This window comes from Poecile atricapillus, chromosome 3 (assembly GCF_030490865.1).
Source record: "Poecile atricapillus isolate bPoeAtr1 chromosome 3, bPoeAtr1.hap1, whole genome shotgun sequence".
In the NCBI taxonomy this organism is placed as follows: domain Eukaryota; kingdom Metazoa; phylum Chordata; class Aves; order Passeriformes; family Paridae; genus Poecile; species Poecile atricapillus.
Window position 1 is genome coordinate 62871626 of NC_081251.1, and position 27402 is coordinate 62899027.

Genomic DNA, 27402 nt, shown 5'->3' on the forward strand with positions numbered 1-27402 from the left:
GTAACAAATACGCTCTGGTTTCATGGCAAAATTTCTGACACATATAGATGACAACCTGACAGGTTTCTGGAAGACAAAGAATATTTTAAGGTGCCAGATTTTTCTTTTGCTGTATTTTTTGTTAGTAACTCATACTGCAATATTGCATGGCTAAAATGGATGGAAATAAAATTAATGCCTGAAAACTGGCAAGAAGAAGGTGAGATTCAAGAATAAACATGGTATAACTTTTAAGTAACATGGTAATGATAGGAAACCATTGTTTGAATGCTGTCTATTCCACTGGTTTTGTTGTTAACTGGGAAAAAAAAAATTATAAAAGTTTCAGAAAATAAAATGAACAAAAATAGAGGCTTACTATACATATAATGTACAAAATAGTTAGACACAACACTCATCGTGCAGTCTGAAGGTGAGGCTACTGAATATTACTTGGAGCACTGTTACCAATAATATACAGCTTGGTCAAATTGTAGCCATAAAGTTGGATTATCCAAACTGGGGTCTGCTTGAAATTAGGATTTTGGGAAAGCTGTTGTAAAAATTACTAAGCAACTTTTGAGAATGAGGCAGTGAGAGAAAACATGCTTCCACTGCATTTAGTATCTCAGTTATGAGAAATTACCTGTATATTCATGCCCATATTTAATCTGTTAATGTATTTATTCCTTTATTCTGTCCCTTCCAGCTTCCTGTTGCCCTAATCTGGATCTCAAGGCACATTCTGATTTCCTTCCTGCACTAGGATTACAACCTCACATACTTGTGTCCCTCTGGCACTGCTCCCATTTTCTCCCCAAGCCATTCCCAGTTTCAGCTTCCAACTTCCTCACTGCATAGCTCACGGTCTCTACTCACTCCTGTAACAATGCAATGCTGGCCACAGAAGACATGAACTCTAAGGGTTAAAGTCTGGCAGTGATAAAAACTACCAAAAAAAGTGTTAGAAGTGCTAACCACCCATAGTGCCTGCAAGAGGCAAATTCACAAACACACAATCTACTTTTTAATCAGGCGTATGTATCAAAAGATTAAGCTCTTTTCTGAGCTTGCTTTGATTTGCTCATTGTGCAATTGGCCAATGTTAAAATTGTATTAAACATAAAAGTAATTTTGTTTAAGTTAACTCTTAGGTTTTTAAAGTGTCCAAATGTAAAAGCATTGTAACTATTCTTCCTGCAAAGCAAATATTTAAAATATTCTTTATCCAAGACTAAAGTATTAGAAACATTTTAAGATACCCACTCTCAGTATTTGTGAATAGTTTTTAACAGTAGTGCCAGATAAAAGGATTTCAGGCTGCTATAAAAGAACATTTAAGTCAACAGAGGTTTTTAATTCTATGGTTAGAATGTCAATAATGTAAGTGAAAAAAAAAAATCTTTTCCAGGGAATAGGAAAGAATTCTAGAAAACTAGAAAATTATTTTCTCATTCAGCAGCAATAACCTAGAATTCAAAGTTCCTTACAATTTGCTAAAAGATGCTGAAAGTAGGCTGTGAAACAATGACACAATTGTTTTACACTTAATTTCAGCTCCAGCTGAAATTGTTTTACATTTCATTGCAGCTCTTGTCTTGGAACCACATCAGCTTTTGTGCTTGAATCCCAGCATAATGAATTCACAAGCTCTTTAAATTTTCTGCAGAGCTACAGTACACCTAGACAACCTGTTTGTGTTTTTTAAAAATTATTTATTTACTGAAGGCAAGCCTTTGTGAAATAATCACCCCAGCCCCATAACCAACTATCCAAAGATACTTTTATATAAACAGAGGATTCTCAAGGCTTCATGGTATTCTCTTTTCTAATGCAAGCAAGCATTGATCATGACTTAATTTCAGCAGCTCAGTCCACCAAATATGAAATTAGCAATTTTTTTAAGGAGTTCAGACGCCTCCAGTTCTCTGGAATCCTATTTTTAATGAGCTCAGAGAATTATAATCTATCAATTTAATTTTTTTGTCCTTTGTCTCATTCTGATGTGCTGTTTCTCTTTTGCTTGAGATGTTGCTAAAAGATCCACAATGTAAGGTTCTATTTGAACACTGCTTTTAAAAAACAAATGATCATGTATTTTTTTCCACTCCATTGAGAAATGAATTCAAAAATCCATCCATTTTTCCCACACTGTTCTTTTTACTAGTTGGAACTATTAAGGTTTTCTGAAATTCTGTAATAGAAATGTAGCCTACATATTATATATTGCAATGAAATGATTACATTTAATGTATTTACTATGGCTATAGAATGGCTATTTAGGAACTTCTTTCATATTTTCTTTTTTTTTTCCATTAGTGTAAAATCTTCTTGGATGACCTAGGGCTAATGCTAAGTAACCTTTATGTGTACTCTAGGACTTGTATTCCAACTGCATTAATAAATTAAGCATGTAATTTTAAGGTTTCCATGGTGGCATCCTGACAAAAGCATCCATAAATCCAACAGCAGAACTGCATAAAGCATGCCTATGTTACTGTAAAAACATCTCCAAGAGTTACAGTATGGTTTTCAAGAATCACAAAAAAAATAGCACTTTGGAAAAAAATGGTAATTTGTCAAGCTACAGAGACCTAGTTTCACTCTGTTTAAACAGACTTTTTCCACATGCTAGGGAAGGAAGAAAATGAGCAAGCAGAAAGGAATGGGGAAGGTCCAGTCGTACATTCAAACAATACTGCTTTTCTTCTTATGATGCACAAAGAGGAACTGAAACTCTTTTGTACTGATTGTTCTCATAAAAATTAATTTGCATAAAATTTTTGTCTTGATTATGTGAAACATTATGGACACCCACATTATGGAGCTAACTGTAAAAAATACTGTCAGCATAAAAAAACATCAACATGTATTTTTCATTTTAATTTCTCAGAAAATTAGGAGTGCGAGAAATAATCTCTCTACATGAAATACAATTCAACAACAAAATAAACAAACAAGAAACACTGCCAAGCTATAGCTCTTGCAGGCTCCCTATTAAAAGGGATATTAAAATTTTGATTCACTCAGCATTGTGTCCCTTTTAAGCTGTATGTACAGATAACCTGGTAATAAAAGCAAAAGTCTTCACCAATTCCCATTACCACCTGTAATGAACTGCAACGAATGCCAAGGATTTGAGGAAAGCCTCAATTCTGCTTTCCTTCCTACAACAGTTTCTTTTGTAGTCCTGAGCAAGTTAGTTACCTCTGTGAATTAATAAAATGAAGAAAGAGCCTATTTGTTGCTTTTGAGAAATAATTAGCTTCTCAAAGTTGAACACATGGATTTTTAGCAAAAGCTTTGTAATGTTTATTTAGAAATTCTATTTTTGCAGTTGTTTAAAATTCATAGTTCGCTTCACATACTCAGGTCAGCTTTACCACACTGTGAGCCAGACCACTAAAAGACCAGTCATTTAAGCTGAAAATATTTAACTGAGCTATTCATTGCATTCAATGTAACAGGAGATTTTTCTATCATGTTACATTCTCTATTAAATCCCCATTCTGGGGTAATTTGACAAAGATGAGGTGATGTCTGCAGTTGGGAGTTGCATCATAAGATTCTCTTGCTACAGTTACATGGACAGTTAAGAAAACTGCCTTGGAAAAGACTGTATGCTGAAGAAGAAATTAGTTTGCTAATACTTTGCTTCAAATACAGCTGTGCCTAGACTGGAGCACATTTCAGCAGGTAAGACACCCATTCCAGTGTTGAAGTCTGTAGGGTGCCTTTAGGATAGGAAGACATAATAACAAGAATAAATATGTAGCTTGGAAACAGAACTATCATACTCTGTGTTTGTTCACAAATATTTGAATTTACTTATGTTGCAGTGTTTCTGTACTAATATAGAGTACTAATATATAAACAGTGTTTTATTCAGGAAACTGCAAGTAAATTATATTTGGCACCAAAGCTCTTAGACACTATAAAGATAATAAACTGAAATAGAGGTTCGGTGCACATATTTAAAAAAAACCCACATGATAATATCCTTTCTTTTTTTTTAATACAACACTGTCTAGGACCCATAAATGACAATGTGGAGATGCATCAAAATGTGAGACTGCATGATGAAAAGATTGAGAGCCAGAAGAGAAACTAGTTTTCTAATGTTTTGACATGTTTAAAACAAAAGTAATGAGTAGAAAATCACAAACCCGTTTGTAACTTATTAGAAGTAAATTACAAGCTCAGACTTCAAAGTCCACTCAGGTATAGACCCCAAACACAAATGAATGCAAACAAATAATTACTTTTATGTGTATATACATTTGTATTTCATATGCGTGCACTATAAACACACTGGTCATCTATATTAATACACATGTTCACAAAACTTTATGTAGCCCTAGAAGGTGGCTCTGCAGGTTAAATACAATACTCAACAAGTTGATCTTTTCCTTTTGCACTGTAGATTTGCTTATTGACCCTTTTTATTTGGAGAAATTTGTATTACTAAATCCAAGCACGAGATAACTAACCCTAACAAGACATGAAATCTCACATGAAAGCTCAGAAGTTACAAATTATTTGATGGTCTCAGTTGTTCCACTAGGTATGTGAAGAATGATACACAGAGGTTGTAATTGTGCAGAATTAGTCTGTTTTAATCAGCATAGTGAAAATATGCATTCAAATGACATCCTATTTCACAAGAGATCAACCTCTGAAATTTGAATTCAATCTGTATTGAGGAGAAAAGCAAAGAAACTGCTCACTATCAAAACCAATGAAACTGATCACTATCTAAAGCAGAACAACTTGTTCTGATACACATTCAGTTTGGTTAAGTGCATGTCCTTGGAAATCAACTCCTTAAGTGTTACATAAACCTCAGGGGAACCCTGTACAAGGAGCTCAGGTAGCCAGAGGGAAGAACTGAAAACACAAGGAAAAGGAGGATGAGTGAGAAAGAGGCAGAAAATCCAATTCAGTAGGAGTAGGCCATCAACCTGTTTTGAAACTGATGTTATTACACAGGAAAAAGGGGTTGTCTCACAAGCAGGTCTTTGCTTTGAAGCTGAATTCACTTGCAATCAGTCCATTTTAAACTCCTGTTTAACTTCTGAGAGTGGATAAACTGGCAAAGGGATCATAAATTTACAAAATAGATTTAAAATAAGGATATGGTTAGTGTCAAAGAAATGTATGGTTCTGGCCCAAAGCTGAAAATGCCTTCTTAGAGAGTAGCTGTATTCAAAATAATAATCTCCACTACAAAGAAAAGAATATTTTATTAAATAAGTCAATCACACAGTAAGGTCCAATAAAAATAACAGCAGGAGAAGCTAAAATGAAGTAGAAGGCAGCCCACTGTGAATGCAACATCAAGTGGGAAAGCTGTGCTTCCTGAGGGGTGCTCCCTGAAGAACTGTGCATACCATCAATCCACCTTGGCACATCCTTCTGCTCTCTTAAAAAGAAAAGGGAAACACGTACCAAAACTCTCTCCTTCCATTCCAATGGGGCCAGGCTGAGGAGTCTCTCCATTCTTCAAGCAGTTATGAATGTATGCTGCCTTCCACCTGGCGTACTTCCTGTGCTGGGCGTTCTGGAGGAGGGAAAAGGCCAGCCATTTTAACCACTCACTTCTGCAAATTAATGCATTCAAAACAGAAATATAAACATCTTTTCCACCTTCTCTGCTGTCATTTGGCACCCTTTTAATGATAAACAACATGTATAAAATTAATAGGTGAATTAAAAAAAAAAATTAAAATAACAGCTCTAACAAGATCTCAGCATGAAAGGAAAATGTGGAGCTCTTCAATTAGCACAGCCTATCAGGAAAAGGAAATAAATTATACCAAGAACATCTAGTATGAAAGGCACAGCACTGTGTAGTAATTATTGACATGAAGTAAAGAAAGCTTCCTATCTCCATAAATTCAGATGATTGTTTACTTTAGATTAAAATATTTGAAACTTACTATGCTGCTGATCAGAAATATGAAATCTTTTCTAATTATATTATTTTAAAATTTAAAATTTTATTTAAAAGCATGAATACAGAAAGGCTGATGTAACTGCAGATTAATGTGACTTGTTTGTAATATTCTATGACATTAAGATTTCCCATTTTGTTTTTCAAAATATACTTTACTGTTCCTAGGTACAACTTTAAACATGTCAAAACATGAAAGGAAGATTGGCCACTTTGTATCTCCTGGGACTATTACAATAGTGTTTAATCCAGAAAGAACTGTCAATTGATGCAAGAAATATTAAACTGATTATGCAAATCAACTACTTGTCAAAAGTTGTATGGAAAACAACCAGTTCTGACAGTTATGAGGTAATATAGATCAAGGAAAAAGGCTGAATATAAACAGATGAGAAATGTGGAAGGATGAGCAGAATAATTTGCGCAAATGAACAATGCAAGCTGGGATAGTATGCTTCGCACCAACACAAACATTTTAAAAATTAATTAAAAAAATTATTTGGAAATTAAATCCAAAGTTTCTAAGAAATTAATAAACAGAAATTCAATACTGTACTTCACAAAGCCTATTGCACTGTCACCAAGAACAGCGTAGAGAAACACAATACAAAAGGTATCTCCAGCAAGATCCCTTGCTCATATTTAATACATTGTATCACCCAGGATGCTCAGGCAAGCCAGGAGAAAGATCTAGCCTTCTTTTTTGAAAACAAGATGTTCTCAGAAAAAAGCCTATTCTGATGACATATTTATTAAAACACATTCACTCTACCTGAAAAAGGAAAAGTGCTATTGGAAAATATGGCTTTCTCTTAAACTTTGTTCTAATAATAATTTCTGGTCAGTCAGTGTTACAGATTAAACTCTTCCGTTTTTTAACAAACACTCCAGAAGACACAAAATACAGAAAACACAGACCCAGAGTATGCTACTTTTAGGAAAGATTATTATGCAATATTTAAGAGCCTGTACATCTCCCCCCCATTCTAACATGGCGATTGTTTACTGGCAAAGTGTGAAGATGCTGTTGTAGCAGGTATTGCCAGGTGCTGGCAACTCAGCATGGCAGGAGTGGTGAGGAGAGGCCAGGGCTGCCCCATGCTGGATAACACCAGCTCCAGTGCACCCACCTTGGGACACAGTTGAGGCCCTTGGACATCTGGCGGTGCCCTTGGGAGAGATTATTTGAGGGAGGGCCAAGCACCCTCAACCCCCACACCCAAGATGCTGGACGGAGAGAGGAGAAGGCAACAAAGTGTTCAATGTCTGTCCTGCATCCTGACTGTAAAGCTTATCATTCCAGAACTCAGAAGTGAAATGCTGTTTGTTTTGGTTTGTTTGCAGTGCTGGCCCTTTTCAGAAGGCTGCCCTGTTGAATGAATGTTACTACTGAAGCAAATGAAAAGAATGCTGCTATCGCAGAGCTTCCTACTGCTCTGATCTAAGCTGTGTCTTGTAAAACACATCTTCCAGAAAATCCTTTTGCCTAGTTCTAACATGGAGATATAGAACAACCACTCTTCATCTGTGACACAACCCATTCATACTAACCAATAATCAATCACTCACCATTTAAAAACATACATATACTAAATACCCATTTTCTGATTCTCATTGTCAAATATCTGCATTCTATGCCTTCTGCTGTTGATTTAAAAGCCTTTCAATAGTTGATAGTCCATATGTATGAATTTGAATTATCTATTGATTAACTAGGCAGATGTCATGCTCTGAGTGTATTTCTGAGTCTGAGTGGCTGACATAAACTTCTGCAAAAGTCTAAGACAGTCAAGTCATACTTCTCCCATCATCCCTTTACATGAGAATGAATAAGGAAACTGTTAAAATATAATGATGCTATACAGAAGAGCAAATATTTTCTGTATTTCTTGTACACCCACTTTTACTGTCAGTGTTCACCAATCAAAGAAAATGAGAGAATTCTGCTTTTTTCCAATTACAAAGCATTTCTGTCCTTGCAGCATCAACAATAAAAACCCCCAGTGCAAAGTAGAAAATGTACCACTGCTAGCATTCTGCACTGACATTTGTAACAACTTCTTCCATCTTCAAAGCAAGATTGCTTCAGGTATTCTGAGGACTCAATTGTCAGTGCACTGTCCTGTGCACAGGATTCCTACAGACTAAGATTGTTTTTTTCAGTCCAATTAAATGTGCAAATGTGCATTCACTCTCTGGCTCTAGGAAATATTACTACTGGATCTAGGAAAGGATGTCAGGGTGCAGAGCAGACAGTTTTAGGAGAATACATCAAAGAGCAAACTTACTTGTGCCTCTCTATAAGTTTAAAATTTTGAATTGGTAGTCTCAGGGTACAGAAGATGAAGAATCTTGAAAGAACTCTTCACCAAGCATAGCTCTTGGGTAAGACCTATCTTTAGTATTTACACTTACATCCTATAGCATTCAAGAAGTGCACCACTATCAAGACCATGCTTTTACCTTCTTTCTAATATTTACAAATGAAAGTAGCCACAACAACTACATTTGAAACTGATCAAGTATGACTGCACTTTAGTCACACTTAACAGATTAGGGATTTACAAACAGGTTGTCAAGCCTGTGAATTTCAAGCAGGACATGGAAAAAAGTGAAGGTGTCCCAAGCTAGGAACCTTGCATCATTTTTCCCCCTATAAGCACTCCCATTTGCTCAATCTAATGCTATGTATCCCACAGTACAAATCAAGATTTGCATTTCCAGCTGATACTTGTCAGGAAGCATCTTCTAAGAGATGTCTAGTATTTCATCTACAGTTTATCTGAAATACTTAGCATGATTCTTTATGGCTTACTAACAAGTATTTGGCTACACTATTAGAACCTATGTTCTTTGAAATTCATATTCACAACTTATAATAGCAACGTCTGTGCTTGGAAAAGCAATCAGAAAATACACTCATATGCCTAACACTTACCTCTTCAGAGAGCTCCCCAAATACCGTTAGAACATCTATCAGGAGACTTGCAGTATAAAAGGACTTTATCATGTTTCTGCAAAAAAGAAAGCATTTTGCTAACCTGGTAATGTCAGTCTCTCAGAATCACATTTTAGGACTTGTAATCTTAGACCATACTGGCTTTTTTCAAGCCAAACATCGGGTTTTTTTTCTTTTAATCTAATGTTACAGAAGCTGCTTCACAACATTTAAATCCAGCAATATTGATTAGTCTCCTAACTACTATTCAGAAAATGTTCAGAATTTTTAAAAACTGGTTGTGTTTTACACTTAGTTTCTAGTTTGGACTGTTTTGTGTAGGACATCAGAAATCCTGTGTTAACTTAGAAAAATACATGAAGATGCCATAGAAATTGCTGTAAACCAAACCACATAACAGATCATCACAACTATTTTACTATCACTGGTCAATAGAAACTATAACATGCTTGATAAAACAAAGCACAGTATTAGCCTGTGGTTTTAGAAGGCTTGCCAGTACGTTAAGCAACTCCCTAAGGAACACAAGGAGGAGGATACCAGTGAATGTGTGAAGTGAAACCTAAAAGTAGTAGTAAATTGAGTTCTTCAGAAGAGAAAAGAATGTATTAAAGCCCAATTCTTGTTTCCAGTGAAATTAAAGAGCGTTTGGATATCCACATTTCTTGACCAGTATCTCAATTCAGATAAGAAGAACAAAGATTTGCACCTACTTATGAAATTGCCCAGCTCTGTCTTCATTATCTGCATACAAAAACATTTTCAAGGCGTAATTCTCCACATGAGCAGAACCAACAATTTCCTGAGTAATTGCTTCATTATCACCAAATTGCTTTTTCATCTGAAAAATATTGGAAAAATACATTAATTACTTTATTAGACCTTAGCAATACTGCAAACACAAAAAGAACCTGCTGATTAAAACAAAGTACAATTTAAAAAGAAACAAGCTACATTTTACATATCTGCAGCTTCTAACATAACAAATGCTAAAAGCAGCAGGTGAAAGAGAAAGCACATTCATCTGGAGAGAAATACTACGAATAAGTAGCTTTGAATCTTCGGTCACAAAATGCTTATAAAAACCACCAACACAGCAACATCCTCTCCCCCAAAGTTAAACACAACTACAGTGCTGTGAAGGAACAGCAACAGATATTTTTCCCCTTTGTATCTGAAAGACCTGGCACTCTGAAGCCTGTGTCAGGATTCAACACAGTTCAGCTGGTGAAATAATGCATGTTTTATAAAAGTGCTGTAGATCAGAGTGATCAATCATGTATCTTCCCTCTTGTAAGGTTATTTCACTGCAGTTCATTACATCTTTCAAAGTATTTGAGCCCTACCTTGACCAGTCTAGTGACCTATGGATTTACTGGAATTTTCAGTGTAAGCAGCGTATTTCAATTCAAAGAACTCTTTTCAAAGATGTTAGAGTGCAAGAATCCTCAGGTTTCCTAATAAAAATCAGTAAAGCAAACAACCCTGTAACAGTTACAACAGGTGGATTTACAGCTTCTGAATAGGCTTACTGTTTGCACATAAGGAAATCTCAGGTTATCCTTAGAGAACAAAAACAGGAACACTGCATGATACTAACCTGCAGCCTTTATTTTGCCAAAAGATTTGAAAACAATCTCTGAATGGCACTTATTTTTCACTGTGCGTGCGAAGAAAATTTAATCATGCAGGCAGCATTTCCATATTTTTTATATTGCTGCCAACTTTCTAAGACATAAAATGTTGCCAGAAAAGTTACTGGATTTCAGTAGTTAAATATAAGCTTTCCAAATATAATTTTAAATTTGAAGTTTAAACCTAAGTTTTTTCTATATGTGGTTTTCAAAAAGTAATTGTTTTACAAAGTGTAATTTTCTTGTGAAAGTACCAAAATTAGTGTGTTCAAATGAAACAAACACTGAATCTAACTCAGGAAGAAAACTGTTTGTATACATATATTTCCTTAACCAATCTGCACACCTCACACTCAGAGAAGAACTGATTACTATACTTGATTTGATTCTCAATTATTTCAAACACACAACTAACACTGTTACATACACTTCAAAAAGTATTAAAGGTAACCAGGTTGTTTACTGCTGAAATTATCCTTTATACCATTTTACACTATCTGTGATTCAATACAGCAGTACTGGTGTTTCAAATGTTAATACAAAATCTCAACCTAAACCTCAAGGCATTTAGGTTTAATCTTAAAAAAAATTAAACCGCACCCCTCTGCGCCCCCTGGTGGTTACGGGCAGACTGGAAACAGCAACTCCTAAATTACAGCAGGGGTCCAACTTATCCATAAACCCAAACTTCTTAGCCCCAAAACTGCTCTATTAGACTCGACTAGGAGTGCTCTCTTCATCCTTCCACCACCCGGATACATAGAAGAATCTTCAGTATTGTGCATCACTTGTCACACAGACAGTCTTACCACTAACCAATAGGTGAAAACTATGGATTTTTGCTGCTTTTTTAGTCTTCTGAATTTTGAAACAGAAGGGGTAACTGAACACTGCAGAGGAACTGCTGCAGTACCACAAGTAATTCAGCAAAATCCAACAATTCTTAGGAAATGAAGAGCAAAGTCCTTTCATGTTTTAATCTCACCTCTCCTGCCATCTCTTTGTCCCTTTGAACACAAACCCAGTCCTATTAAAGATGTCAAATTCCAATGAAATAACACACCGAGAAATCACCGTACACTGAATTTTCCATTGCAAAAAATCAGTGATAAAAAAAGCAAGAAGCACAAGTTATGAAAAAAAAAACAAAAACAAAAACAAATGGTTCGTGTTTCATTTATTTTCTGAAGAATCACAGAATGGTTTGCATTGGAAAAGACCTTAACAGTCATTTAGTTCCAACTCCCCTGCTGTGAGCAGGGATGATGTTCACTAGAAGAGGTTCAGGACCTATGCAATCTGGCCTTGAATACTTCTGTGGGTGAGCCATCCATCTTTCATAACTGAAGGCTGCTGTACTAGTTTCACACAAACTCTTCAGGCATTGCTAGACTTTGGATGGAATTACCAATACTGAACAAGAAAAGAACTGCTGATTCATCTTTCAACATTGCTTTCTGCTTCCAAATGAGCACTTAGACCTTAGAATCAATAAACTTCTTCCTTTGAGAATTTTGAAAACTACAGGATATGAACATAAACAGCTCCTGGAACTTAAACTCACCATCTGTACCACAACTTTACCTTTCTTAGTTTAACTCTCTTCCATTTAAAGCTTTTTAACAGTATCAGGTCCTTTCAGACCAGCATGGCATAGCTATCCCTTACCCACACAGATTAGGCTGTGCTTACAAGAGTTTATAAAATAAAATCTCCAATCTTAAAGACAGGATACAATCAGAAGTACCGTTATTTTTTAAAGAACATTTTAAATAACACCCTGGATACAACAATTTAGGTTAGAGATTTCAAAAGCATCCAAGGACTAGGCTATTAAGTCCTACAGCAGTAAAAATAACTGTACAGACTTCAAGGAATCAAAGGCAAATCCATTAAAAGTCTTCTAGAACACCCATGTTAATTTCATAATGAATTATGATTTGTCATGAGAACATGCATAAATAAAACATTGTAATTTATGCTATCTACACAAAATCTTATTTCTAAATTTCAATTATGTTTGTGCATGCATACATATATACAGTTTTATCTCCTTCCAATCCTTCTGCAATTTATTACATACAACTGAAGTTTATGCAGTATGCTTGCATGCAGAACAGCTGCAGAGAAGAGACAGTATTTCCAGAAATTTAAATAAAAATTAAATTAATATCATCATCATTTCTGAGGAAAGCAATAATTTCTACTTACAGCTTCCAACTGATCCATAAGTTTGGATAAAAATTTACGGCATTCTGGGGTTTTACTATCAATCTTCATCCCTGTCTGCATTGCATACAAACGACCTTGAAATGATACAAAACACACAAAAAACCACTAAGTGATAATCTAAGGCAAAACCCATAAGCAAAGCAAAGCCCCCCAACACACCTGAAAGACAACTCATGATTTAACCACAGACTGACTACTGAGCAGTGCCAGCGAAATGTAAGGTTTGGTCTTGCAGAGATACTAGGAGTTATTTTTGGGAGATTTATGTTTTATTTTTTCCCCATGACTATTCTTATTAATTTTAAACTGATGTTTGTATCATTATTAGGCAATATCAAGTGCTTTTATAAACTACCACCACCCTCACTTGAAACTCACCCAAACAAGAACTTCAAATTGATTTGGAAGAGTGCATGGATATAAATGGAACTGCATGTGGCAGGAGGCAGTTAAAACACTTGAACAAATGGTATTAAGCACCTACTATTTCCATGTACAGGCATACACAGCATCAAAATACTCAAGACAAAAGCTTTATCTTTTAAATCAGAGAAGCCAGACTTTATCAAACTTCCCCTGCAAGCAGAGTTGCCAGTTTTTAATAGGATCTTGAAAATGAATGATTGGCATCTTCTGATTAAAGGTTAACTTTTTACTACCAAAAATCTGTGAGTTTTAGATTTGCACATGGCAGAACTTTATAGGCTTCATGAAACTGTGGGCAAACCCAAGCAAGTACTATTTACTAGGATTAACACACACAAAGAAGGGAAAATAGACAGAAACATTCAGTAATCAAATGCAGAACATTTTCCACAAAAAACCCATTCCTCTAACTTTCACTTCTGACTCCCTCTCAAGGGAGTCCTACAAAACACTTTCAAATGCAGAGTTTAAGAATCAAAAGCTCTAACTCCACCAAATATTATCATGAGGTAGTTATTATGGAATAAATCATGTCCTTATTCTTGCAGGACGCAGTTCTACAAGCAGTCCTAATGTTCTCCACAGCTTTAGCATCTCATTCCTCCCAAGCATCTCTTCGTACACTAGGGACTCTTTTACCTTCAAATTACCTCATTAAATATGAATATAACACAATTGTTATCATGTTGCACTTATCCTGATGCTTGATGCAAAAGAAAACATTATGTATGCTCAAAAGCTTGTCTGTATTTTCCATCTATTAGCAATTTATCTAATAAAATTAAATATCTTTGTACAAAACTTACTTCAATTCTGCTGGTGAGCACCATAATTTAACTAATTTTTCTGGATTTTTAAAGTAGTGTTTCCTATTCATATACGATTGAGTGTTCAAACCAGACTAAGCATACATTCCTTATTTGGGACTGCACAGCTCACTTATTTTTGCATGTTAAAGATGTTGGGATGACCAACCATTTAAAAACACTCTCCCTGAAAAATAAAATACTTCTACTCTCCAATGTCTCTGTGTTTTTACAATGTATAGAAGGATCCAGGATCTTTGTATTCAAGTTTTAATTAAAGAACAACCAAGTGAAAGTCCTGAACAAAAGTAAAGGAATTAATAAAGACAAAGAACAACTACAGTACTTGACCAATACAAATGAAAGAATTGCTATGTAGGTTTCATCAAATGGCATTACTATTAAGCTAATTACAGATAGGTACTCTTAAGCCCACCTAATTTATCTTCAGGATGCTGACACGTTAATGTTAAACATTAAAAAACTAGTACATGTAAAGCTGAAGTTAGATTTCAAAGAAATCCAAACACAGAAAGGTACAAAGAATTGTATCTAAGGCATTAAAATTAATATGAAAAGCAACCATCAATTAAAATACCATCATCACAGGACAAGGAGACAATTTGAAGTCTTCAATTAAACTGATTTTTAAGTACATACTTGATTTTAAGTTCCCCCCAACCCATTTCACAGTATAATTTAACAGTATAAAATGTAAGAATTAACATAAGTTTGCTAAACCTATGAGCCATTTAGATCAGTTATATTTTTTTGATAGATGCCAAGATCAGATATTTTCAGAGGCAAATAAATTAATTTTAGACTGATATGCATTAGGGTGACAAATCCAAAATACATTTGATCATTATGGGATACAGATTTAGCTTACTTGCTTAAGTATGCATCTTCAGATCTTGTCCATAACTCATATACATAAAAAGAACTCTGTTTCCATACAAATGGATCTTGCAAATGTCTTTAGCCTTGATCAGTTTAAAAATGAAAAGATCTTCTACACTGTAACTGTTACTCTTGTGTTACCTGTTAAGAGGATTTTTTCATTCTCATTGCAAAAACATCCATTCGAATCATGAAAGCCAGATAATTTTTCTCTTCACTAATATCCAAAGGGATGTATTCACAGGACTGAGACATTTGTATGCTTTGTATAAAGCCCTAAAAAAACAGCCCTTTCCCCTCTTAGGATTTCAGAGCCTTAGGAAGACTTTAAGACTCCTTCAGGCACTGCAGTGGACAAATGCAGAGTAACTCTTGAACACACAGAAATCACACCAGAGAACAACAGCTACAGAAACAAAATGTTTTTCTTGTCTATATATAACTTTACACTGTGGGTGCCATCAAGCAATCTTCCACATGAACACACTCCTCCTAACAAAAGATTTTAGGACCAAGGTAGCCTAGGTTCCTAGGTTGTTAAAAATCAAAGTACTATTATCCAAAGTACAGACTGCTAAGAAAGTGTGAAGGTGCTCTTGCAGCAGCAGCAGCAGCTCTAAAATACTAGGAACTGGGACATCCTAGAGACAAATTATTAATGTCACCTGAGATAAGAATAAACGTGTTCCACCTGTTGCAGCAATTATATCTCTGTACCACAAAACTGACCAGTTACTACATGCAGCCACCAAGTGCCAATTTGCATCACTGCCCATAGAAATCATTAAGATTTCCTAAAAGATCTTATTAACTAGAAAAAGGTCAAAGCACACTTAAGTTACCCTAGCAAGAGAGTCTACTGTGATCTTTAAAAGCTTTTGAAGCCTGCAATTTTTGCATGCTCTCTTCTTCACATACATTCAGTTGCTTGAAAGGAGACAGGCCTCTGATGAGGCAGTTCAGATAAAGGCAAAAGCTATTCCTTTTTTCTCAAGCGGTGATCAAGAGAGAGCATGATGTCTGTAAAAACAACTATTGACAGAGCATCACTACCTAGTAGCATTCAGTGCCAAAAGGTAGTCTTGGCTCAGATACTGTTGATAAAACACTGATAAAACCCAACTGTAATGAAAAATGAGGCAACCTTCAGGTCAGGAAGTGCAAACCAGACACTACCAGCCAAAATCTCCACAATCAGTTTCAGTTGATGGACTGAAGAAACAGAAGAAAAGTACACTCTATCAGTCTGAATCTCACCAGTAACACACAGAATGTTGTTTAGTATGTTTAGGTATACTTACTGCTTTACTCAGTGCTGCTCTAGTCAAAAGTAGGGCTTTGGGATTGAAAACTTCTATCATTAAACTTATCAAGCAAACAGAAGGTGAAATAGTTGAAAAACTGAAAGAACTAGAGATTTCTAGGGAAAGAAACAAAATAGGAAGAGGCAGAAATAACTTGGTATTTATCTTTATAGACAATACTGAAATAAATGTAATAACCTTTGCATGTTTTAAAATTTTGCTTTTGAAATAATCTGGATGAAGCAATATGGGAGTGCATCTGAAAGCTGCAAGCAGTCCTTTGCCTTACTGCTGCCAACAAGAAAAAGCATATAATAGTTCTACTTTTTCCATTTTTGAGTATTACTGTATCATATTCCTAAGGGGAAAAAAAAAAATTATTTCCAAATGCAAGTTCTTCCATATCTGTGTCTTCTGTTATCCTCTGTGCTCTAATTTTTAAATGTCCCAAGTATTCTACAAGAAGGCTATCTGTAAGACTGCGCTGGTTTTGATACTACTACCTCTGCCATTTAAGATGTTCTCTTGTATATCTTTTGTGTGTGCTTGATCACGCAAGTATTACTTACTGTAAAGATCCATGATTGTGACTGAAAAATATGTTTTCACCTAGTGAAGGAATTCTATTAATGTCCTTTTCCTGCCTAACTTGAAGCAAACGGGCAAATGCACTTCAAGACTAAATTTTCAGCAGCAAGAGCAAAACATACCTGTCCTGTGTTAATATCAGTCAAATTTTAAACTGGCAATTAATGGTCAAAGAACTGTCCTCCATGTTTATGTTGACATGGAGGTTGTTGTTTATGTTGGTAATTTCAGTAGCAAATAAGTCATAAGCAAGAAAACAAAAGTTTATCGCCTCCAACATCCCTGTTAAGACAGTCAACAGTGACAGGAGTTCAGTTGCCCCCTTCCCCCACATTTAAAAGAAAACAAATTATTTACATTCCATTAAATACAGCTGTTCTGGTTTCTGTAATATTGCAAAAGCAACAGACAGTATTATTACTATGCTTGCTGAGTCACAAAAGTTATGTTTTAATGGAAGGGGTTCAATTTCTAATAAGTGGAAAGTAATCTCCTGAACAGTATAGACGCCACAAAAAAAATCCACGTAGTGTTACATGTTACAAATGCATTGTTTTACCTTATAGACTTGAAAGGCCATTTTACATCAAAATAATGTGGTTTTCTCTTCAGAACTTCTCTACACATTGAACAAAATGTTTAAAGTGCATGTCCCTAATGACCAGTGACACACTGTTAAACCTAAAGAGCTCGTAGAGGAGGTATTTGTTTAGGAACTTCTGATAAAAAAGAAATCCTCTGTGAACAGCCAAGCTTCTGAAAATGTTGATGCAAAAGACAAGTAAACCCATACATTGTAGCTACAAAAATTTTTAAGTTTTAAAACCTAAATGTATATGAAGAATGTATACAATCTTCGAATTAAGTCACCTCTACTTCTTATCTCTCTTCACTATTTACCATTAAGATCTGGAATATCTGGAAACAAACAGGTGAATGAAATTATTCCTCCTTTTTGTTTTATGCATTCAGTTTTATAATAGATACAACTATTTTTTGCCCCCCTCTATTCAAACCAAGTAGCAAAAAATACTTTTATGTGGCCAACAAAGTAGTATACTGTGTGCAGAAATTGAAGTACTAAGGAGGCTACAGAAAGCTGATGTTTAAATATTAAATAATGTTAGAAGTAGAGCTAAAGTCCCTTGTAATTTTACACACAAAGACACAACTGTTTTGCCAATTATTAACTAAGAGAGTTTGCTCTCAGTTTGTAGACAGGACATTTATCTTCAAATTCATAAAGACTTGGCAAGTAATCATTCTCACAAAAATATTTTGCCAAGACAACTACAAAATATACATCTTGATTTGCTGCCCTTAATCTTTGTTCAGTAAATACTAAGTGTGGGTGTGCTGGCTGGAATTATACAGTGAGCTTTACAGAAAATTCTCTGCCTTTATTTATGTCACGTAATACCATGTTATTTTTCCTTTGCTAATACACAGCACAATTTCAGAGCAAGTATTTTGTCTCTAGTGTGTGCCAGACATTCATTCCTCATACACAGTAAGTTACTCCAGATTTATGTTTGGATAACAAATGAAACTCCCCTCACTCCCATTTTAAGCTAACTTTGTGCCAAGTAAAAAATACCAGAGAACAAAAGTTCCAGCCAGCAAGCATGCACAATAGGCTGATTCTCTATCTTCTAAATTCTGTCCTACTATCCATCTTTCTCTTTCCTGGTCTAACAGGATCAAAAGATTATACCTCTTTTTCCCTGTGCGTATTTAATTCTCTAGCATAGAAAATAAATGATTAGCAACTGAAATATTTTTTACATTTGATAGTAACAAAGTGACATAAAATAGTAACAAATAACATTGCAATAAATTTTAGGGATATTTTGATTCTGATTAAGGATGAAAGCTTTACCAGGTCTTATTTATTACTCATTCATATTCTACATCTCTTTATCAAACCACTGACAGAAAAACGTTTGTTAAATGCTTGGTACAGAAAGCCAACAGCTGGAATACAAATGTGGGAAGTAAAGGGCACAAAGACATTAAATTGGATTCTACTGAAATCCAAAACTAATGGAAACATTTTCATATAAAAATGAATTATTCTTGCTCTCATAAACATTAATGTGTCATATTTAAATCATGGAATTTCTGCACACAGTCATAAATATATTTCTACATGGCTTAGTCCAACCTGTCTTAATTCAAAGACTTTTAAAAATAGATTTAACATACTGACAAACAAACTTGGAAGGTCTTACACTGTCTCTTCATTACATGATGCCGAAGGAAACTGGCAAAATTCATTAGGCTGGCAGCATCAACTGAAACTCTAAAACATTCCAGAGATATCAAATTACTTTCAAATACTTATTTTCAAGTAAAATTAACTTAGGGAAATATTTAAGAAAAAAAATACAATGCAAAAGTTGGGGAAATCAAGACTACAATTAAGAAACTCAAAAGAGGATAGCATCATGACCCTTTTGTCCTCTCAGATTCTCTTATACTATTCTAAATCTTACTGAAGAAAATGAGAAGCTAACAGTATAGTATGTTACATGCTAGACAAATTTTATTAAGTCGAAATTATCTCAATTGCCTCTTAAAACTCCTGGAAGTTATAGTAAGCCCCCTTACAATTCACTAATAATAATAGCAACTTATGGACAAGCTAAACAGGCGAAACAAAATTTCCAATGAAAAACTCAACTGGTAACTATTAAGGTTAGATGACAAAACAAATATCACAGCAATATCTACTATGAATCTCAGGAAATGACTGTATTTTAAACTACCACACTTCAGTCTGGTTTAAGTACTTATTTTGGTCTTATAAAATTTGAGTAAGAGTTATATGTACAATTCATAAGCTTCTAAGCTTTTCTACAATATTTAAACTACCCATATTTTTAAAAGCTTGTCTCTACACTTAAATAAGGAAAACAAAATATTTCCAACTAAAACAGAAAAATTACATTAAACATAGAATTTACAGCAATTAAGACCTCTTGAATGAGAAAAGAGGAGAAGGCAGCTACTCTGGATTAGTTGTGGTCAAGTCAGGAGGACAAAACACCTTTTAGTGATTAGAGCACAAATCTGAAAGACCCTCTTGCTTAGTTTAAACTGGAAGAAGCCTATTTCACATCTTTAAACCATTCTGCGAGGTGAACCAAAGCACTCTAGATGACCACAAGCTTCCAAAGTGTACTCCTGACCATACTGGCTACCAGCATCCACAGCAGAATTAGGAGAATTCTGTTGCCAGCAGGTTGAGGGAAGTGATCCTTGCATTCTACTCAGCACTATTGTGCCACACCTGTAGCCCAGTGCTCCCAGTATGAGACATGGAATGGCCACAAAGCTGACAAAAGGCTAGGGACATCTGTCTCACCAGGAGAGGAAGAGAGTTCAGTGTTTAAGTCTTGAAAAGCAAAGGATCAGAGAGTCTTATCACTGTGTGTAAATAACTGATGACAAGACAAAGCCAGACCCTTCTCAGAGGTGTCCAGTGACAGGGCAAGAGCCAATTGGTTCAAAATTAAATAAAAGAAATCCCATTTAAACACCAGAAAAATCTTCTACTGTCTGGGTAATCACACACTGGAAAAGGTTGCTCCCAGCAGCCGTGGAGCTGCCATCCTTCAGGATGTCCAAAAACCACCTGCACACAGTCCTGACCAACCTGCCCTAGCGATTATGCTCTGAGCAAGGCATTGCACAGGGCGACGTACAAAGCCCTCCAACCAATAGTTCTGTGATTCCCCAAATCAGAATGTGGATGCATCCCTTCTTCAAAGGCAGCAGCAAACCTCGGGCAGGAAAAGACAGTTGTTAATTCTGCTTCCAGAGGTTCAAGCTGAATAAATATATACCAAAAAGTGGTAAACTATATGGTGGAAAAAATGCACCTCAGTATACTTACACCATATAAGTGAAATTTAGGAGTTTTATACAAATACATGTAACCCAGGAAAGATTTCAATTTGTAAAGTACACTTGTTCTATATGTTCTCAGTCCTATCTCTACCAGAACAGATTATTTTAAAATATCACCTATGTAATCATAGCAAGTGCCCAAAATTAATATAATCATAATTTTTGCCACTACCCACAGTCTGTTTTGAGGATTGCAGGGTTTATACAATTATCTTTGTTATTCCTACCACTTTTAAAATTTTTCTGTCTCCACAGACTGAAAACATTAAAAAAAAATAGAAAGCAAAGGGAAAAGTAAAAATTAAGAAAAATTTTTAGCATATACTCATAGCAGAATCAAAACCCTCACAGTACACTATGAAATTGGTATTTACTTAAATATCTGATTTAAACATATTAACTTACCCCAAGTAAACAACAGATTAAATCTACTCTTCTGTATGCAAGCTCTAATAAAAAACTTTAAAACATTTGTTGTATTAGTAGCCCACAAAATAGCTTTCTGCCACCAGCAATAAGAAAAGATGAAAAACATACTTTTACAAATGGACTATATAAAATACAAAAGATGAATATTTAAACAGGAAAGCTCAGGGACTTGATCATATTATAGATGGAATTCTATAACACATTTTTTTATGCATTTCATTTCAACAATGTCCCAGTATAAATTAAGTCACTAAGTATGTGCTGAATCTCTCCAAATACAGCAAATACCAGTTACTTTTAATTGTATTTATACTTCTTAACTACATGTATCTTCTAAATTAATCATTCAGAATGCATCAAGATAGAATAAAAGATTGAATAATTTAAAAGCTCAATTAAAATATTTGACCAGCAATAGTCCTTCCTCTTAAGAAGGACTAATTGGATTGCTAAAGGATAAGAATTGGTAAAAAATAACAGTATTTCAGTAGTAAAATTACTATATTTCCCAAATTTTTAGTCATGCCATGAACTTCACAGTCAATTTTTTCTTTGTAATAATAACAATAGTACTAAAAAAACTCTTAGAATTTGTATGCAGAGAGAAGTTTGTTTCACAGGTGTCTAACTACACTTAAAAGTGACAAGCCAGTCACATTTAACAGATGGATATTTCTGTTAAAAGTTGAATAACTTTTGGTTCAAGAAGTTGTCAACTAGTTGTAGAATAAAAGTTGTCTCTTTTCCTTTTCTCTCCTGCTTTGTCTTAGAAAACCACAAATGCTAATACAAGAGTGTGATCCATTGGAAGCATTTCTCTGACGCTTTTCCATCTCAAGAATTAAAAATAAAATTTTTTTTCATGCCTCTTTTATACAGATCATATCTACTGATCTTACATAATTGTTTTCCGATGTTTAATAGACTGTAAAGCAAAAATCACCACACTTTGCTTTTTGAAAGTTCCCAGAATCATAATTTCTCACATGAATTCATTGACTATCCAAACATGAATCAGTCCTTTTCTGGCAACTCACTGGAATTCTCTCAATACTTTTGAATTAGAACATCGATGTCCAGTAAGTACAGACTACCACTCATCTTTTCAAAGAGATTAATAATGTGACTGGAAGGCTGAAACAACAGCCATTAAGGAAAATCTTGCTTTTAACTCTTAAGTTTTTGGAAGGTACAGTTATGTCTCAAACCTTGCAATTTTTTTTTTTTTAAATAACTTTTAAAAAAAGTAAATTTTAATAATTTTCCAGTAAATAAAAAAGTCAATATTTCTTTTAAAAATAACTTTTTTTAAAAAAAAACTGTGCCTATGCTACAGTTGGAGATATGATTTCTTCAGTCATTACAGGCCAGAGATTTTTTTTATCAGAGCCTGCCTCCTTGTGTCTGCAAACCTCAAAGTAGTCAAACAGTTAGATTCAAATAAGTTTTTAACATAAAAAGTTATTTCATTGACTACCAATTACATATTTGCCCTTTGCTAGGTAACCAACATTGCATACTTTTCAGGTACTCCATTATATCTGCTGAATAAACTGACGTTTACTGCACCTGAAATAGCTACATACTTAATGACAATGATTAACAAATAATACAAAAGTAAAAAAAGTATCATATGGGGAGTAAAGCATTTTAAAATAAGCTGGTAGATTACCAGAGTGCTGGACACTTACATTAACCATAAAGTGTCAAATCTCTTTAAAATTATTATTTTGTAAGATCATGTCCTACTAAAAATTTGTAAAAAATAAACTTGGTTTCTTTATTTCTCTAGAGTCTGTTTTCTGGGTAGAAGAAATGTTACAACCATGTGAATTTATTATTTCAATCAATGACGTCCATCTCCTAACAATAGGGCTAAAAAAGGTAATAGATTATAAACAACATATTAAGCTATTGATCATATTCTGCTTTGCATCTGAATACTTAAAAAAAGGTTAAGAACGAAGGGTTTTTATAGATTACACAGGATTACCATCAATAAACCAGTTTCTTAATTTTTGCAATGTGGAAGTACCACAACAAAAAGTGTTGTGTTACAGTGTACAAGAACATCAATGCCTAGTATTTTATTCTTCATGTGGAAAATTATGTGGCAGCTGAAAAAGACAAATAATCCCCGCTGTAGCTATTTATATTGTGTAAAACAGATTAACGTTAATTAAATTACAGTTTCTGTAAATCAACATATGCCTGCAATACCAAAAAAGCAGGAGTCCTGCCTTCGCCCCAAGCCACTGTGTCTTGCTCCTTTTCTTTGTCTGTGTGGGAACACAGCTGTTTAAGCAGCAGTGAATTGGTCTGGTTGAAAAATAGCTTATTATTGTCTTTCATCATACAATTACATCCATATTTGCTTCTAAAGCACTCTAGGGTTGGGAATGAGAGGCCAGAGAAGGACTACAGCATTTTCTTTAGGTGGAATTACTGGTTTATGCTAGCTTAATGCTTAAAATGCACTACAACACAGGAAAAAAAATGGTGCATGCAAATAAATCATGTAACTGCCATATAAATTCCCAGCTTTAAGAGTACACCTACAGCACCTATTATGAGAGATGAAAACATTAACAAAAGTAGTAAGTAGTTTCTCTGAAAACTTTACTGCTAAGCTTTAGAAAGCAAAATTTTACGTTGCAAACACATCTTGCCAGAGTTCACTTGCCTCTGATCCTCAAATTAAATTGTGTCACAGCTCTTATTATTAGACATATAATAGTGCAATTTAACTAAAATTAACATAAATCAAAATCTAGCATACATATGCCCATACTGCAAACTACTGTGCCATGGCAACATTAATAATATTGTGACCGAAGCTTTTTTCTGGGTATGAACCAACATTCCAAAGCTCTAAGCACATCACTGTTCAGAGTGATGGCTACATCCACTAGCTAACCAATGATCCCACTCACACAGTGGCTGTGTAAGCAGCTTTGTGATGGAACGTGGCCTTTCAGCACAGGGAGCACCCTGCTGTGCCTCAGCAGCCTCCTGGTCCTGGGACATGCAGGATCCCAGACACAGCAGCCCCCCAGACCAGGGACATGCAGGATCCCAGACACAGCAGCCCCCCAGTCCTGGGACATGCAGGGTGCCAGGCATGTGCCAGCAGGTGAGGCTGGTGAAGAAGTGCCAGTGCAGAGAACACCACACAATCCAGTGCACCCAGAGCTTTCCTCACTCTATTCCTTCCACACAATACATTGTATAAAATGTATAGCGCTTCTCTGAAACCCATTTTCAAAGGCTCCGCTCACTTTTTTCAGTGAAGCGTCTAATGAGGAGCGTTGCTTTAACCCTACATAAATCCACACGGTTTTCAAAACATTATCCAAAAGGAATCCTAAAATTTCTTTGTATTCCCTACTCTACACTTCTAAAAATCTTTTTAGTAAAGCTTTTATTATTCATAGCATGGTAGGAGTATATACAATACATTTTTTTTTGACAGTAGCAATATTAATAATTAATACTTTGGGATTCCATGTAATTATTCCAAACCCATGATGTTAAAAATTAATGGTTCATAAACCTTACTTTTGCTTCAAAGCCAGAACTAAATGAAGAAAAAAAAACAACTATGGAGCAGGAGTACTGCATTTTCACCAATCCAGACAAACTCATCCACCACAGGAGGAAACAAGTGTCATCAGTGTCATTCACCAGTCATCACTGGTGAAAACAAATTCTCCTTTGTGTTTTTAAAAAAACAAAGGATCTGAGCAAGACCTAACTTGAAAAAGAGGTGTCAGTGCTTTTTACTTTACGTAATACTGTAATGAAACAGATACCTCTAGAATACAGTCTTTGCTATATTCAGTAACGAACCAGATGTCTTGAAGTACTCAAATAAAAAAATAAAAATTTCAGACTACTTAGGACAGACAAGGCAAACGACCTTACAGAATATGGTAATTATCCAACACAGGCTTTTCTTTTCCTCCACACTAAGACTTAAGCTTCAGAATGCAAAAACCAAAGAAAAATAAAAATCACACACCAAAATATTTCTGGTTTAAAACAGACCTGTATTTTATCACCTACACTAATGCATGTCTTTTTCTTGTATAGCCAGACAGGGTGCTACATCTGACAGAAAAATAAAAAAAAAAAAAAAGAAAAACAAACAAAAAAAACCCTCCCAGTGCAACTTGACCTAGCTGGTGCTTTCTGCCACACACAGTGTCACTTTGTCCAGTGTTCTTCCAGTACATAAAGAACGAGTACTACTGAGAATATCCACAGTTCTAATATGCGGCTACCTCCCCATCTTGGTCACACTGTTCCATGTTAGCACATTATTCCTGTGTAACACAGAAAAGGTAAAATTATTGTTCTGTCACTCAGACGACAATTTTTTCAGAGCTATCTGAAACCCAGATTTCACTAATTCATTCTTCTAAATTAGGATCACCTTATGAAGAAAAACTACCTATATCTATTTTTTATTTCATTCTTCTTGAAGACAAGCCAAGTAAACCCATCAAAAGACCTCGGATCTCAATAAAAATACCAACGCTGTGATGAGTCATCTTCCTTCCCCTTAAGGGTGGGTTGTCAACAACATAAACAAACATTCCTGGTGACCTGCTAGTTTTAGGCTCTTTACAAATGTGTCTTAACTGTAACAGGAATTAACAGCAAGCTTGCATTTCTAATTCACTATGCAAAGTCTTTTAGAAAGGCTCACAGTCCCTGCTAACAACCATTAGCTTAGAAGCCACATCAGCTTGAAAAGCCTACATATTAATTTGTAAGTTTTACAGTAAGGTTTTGCTGTGTTCATTTCAGTGAAAGAAGCAGAAAACGAGCAAACCACTCACTCCCTTTGAGAGCCCCGAGAAAGTGACAAAGCCTCCCAGAAAAGAAAATGAAAGCTTCTATCAGCACTAAAGATCCTCAAACTCAAAGTACTTATTCAGGGTTACACAGGACAGAAGGGATATCATTTCAGGAAAACAAAAACGCTGAAAAGGTTCTTGAATGTTACTTTTTGCCATACTTTTTAGGACTGTCCCATCAGGACCCTGTGGAGCAGCAGCAGGCGCTGGGGCTGCGGGAATGGGCGCTGCGCCTGCCGAGAGCCTTGAACTCGGCAAGCGCGGAGCAGAGCACGGGCGGGTGGGGCTGCAGCGGCAGCCGAGGCACGCCGCGACCACCCCGCGCCGCCCAGAGGTGGGGCTTGCCCCCGCGTCTCCGCACACCCCACGGGCAGCCCGGGCGGGCAGGGGAGGAGCGCTCCGCCCGGTGCAGCGGCGGCCGGGCCGGGCCCGGCGGGACGGCGCCGCGGCCGCCTCCTCACTCACAGTAGTACGCCACCACTGGCTCGCGCTTGTCCAGCTCCTGCGCGGTCCGCAGATGGTGCTGGATGCTCTTGAACTGCGGCGGCAGCGGGGGCAGCGCCGGGGCCGCCATGACGCGGGCGGCGGCGGCAGGCGGCGGCGCGCGGCTCTCGCTCCCGGGGCTGGCGCGCGCCGCTTCCGCTTCCGGCTCGGGCGCCCGGGGGCGGGCGGGCGGGCGGAGGGACGCGGGGAGCGCCCCCTGCTGGCCGGGAGGGGGCCGGCCGGGCCGTGCGTCTCTGTCCGTCTGTCTATGGTGACCTACAGCCTGAAACGCCGCCTGCATGGCCCCTTAGTGCTTGAAACGTGTCCCACAGCCGCCGTGAGGAAGGACTGCAGACGTCGGGGCGGTCGGGGCTGTTCCCTGGCCCAGCGTGGAATGGAGTCCTGGCCCCGGCTGCCCGGGGCTCAGAAGTGATGCCCTTCTCAACCCTTCTGCCTCCCTGCCTTTGGCAGGCCAGCTCAAAGAGCTGTGCAGAGCCGGCCTGGACATACACCTGCAAGTCAAATCCCTTCTCAGATTGAAACTGCTCCTTGGGCTCCACCAAGGCTTACCAAAGTCCGTGAGGCCCGTGGGGCCTGAACCGTGCCTTTACTTCTGGGCCTCTGCCCCTTATCCCCCAAAACTGCCAGCTTCGTTACCTGGCATGCAATAAGCCAATAAATACACACTCGAGAGAGACATTATTTATTGCAGAGTGTGGGCCTGAGTTTTTGGGGGTATTCCATAAATCAAACACCCCAACTATCAACACTTTACTATTTATACATTTTAGCAAACAAATACTACAGGTTACATTCTTATTAATTAATTAGCTTTCCGTTGTCTGATCGTTAATGATTCTCTTGCTTCTAATGCTAATTAGTGAGTGTGTTTAGTCTTTCTCATTTGATCCACTGCGTTTCTTGGGTCACTGGTC

The 27402-nt window shown here is 36.4% G+C and overlaps 1 protein-coding gene across 3 annotated transcripts in view; it reads right to left on the minus strand.

The window, feature by feature from the left end:
- VTA1 (vesicle trafficking 1) overlaps positions 1–26636 on the minus strand; it is a 38138-nt gene extending 11502 nt beyond the window's left edge. For 2 of the 3 annotated variants that reach the window (XM_058834893.1, XM_058834892.1), the window contains exons 1-5: positions 26450–26636; positions 12737–12831; positions 9605–9732; positions 8871–8946; positions 5428–5539 (exon numbers count right to left, since the gene is read on the minus strand). In XM_058834893.1, coding sequence (XP_058690876.1) covers positions 5428–5539; positions 8871–8946; positions 9605–9732; positions 12737–12831; positions 26450–26558 — 520 coding nt within the window. In that variant the 5' untranslated portion in view covers positions 26559–26636. Of the gene's footprint in view, positions 1–5427; positions 5540–8870; positions 8947–9604; positions 9733–12736; positions 12832–26145 lie in introns of all 3 variants that reach the window. The other variant, XM_058834894.1, reaches the window with a different exon arrangement.
- Between the last annotated feature and the right edge of the window lie 766 nt (positions 26637–27402).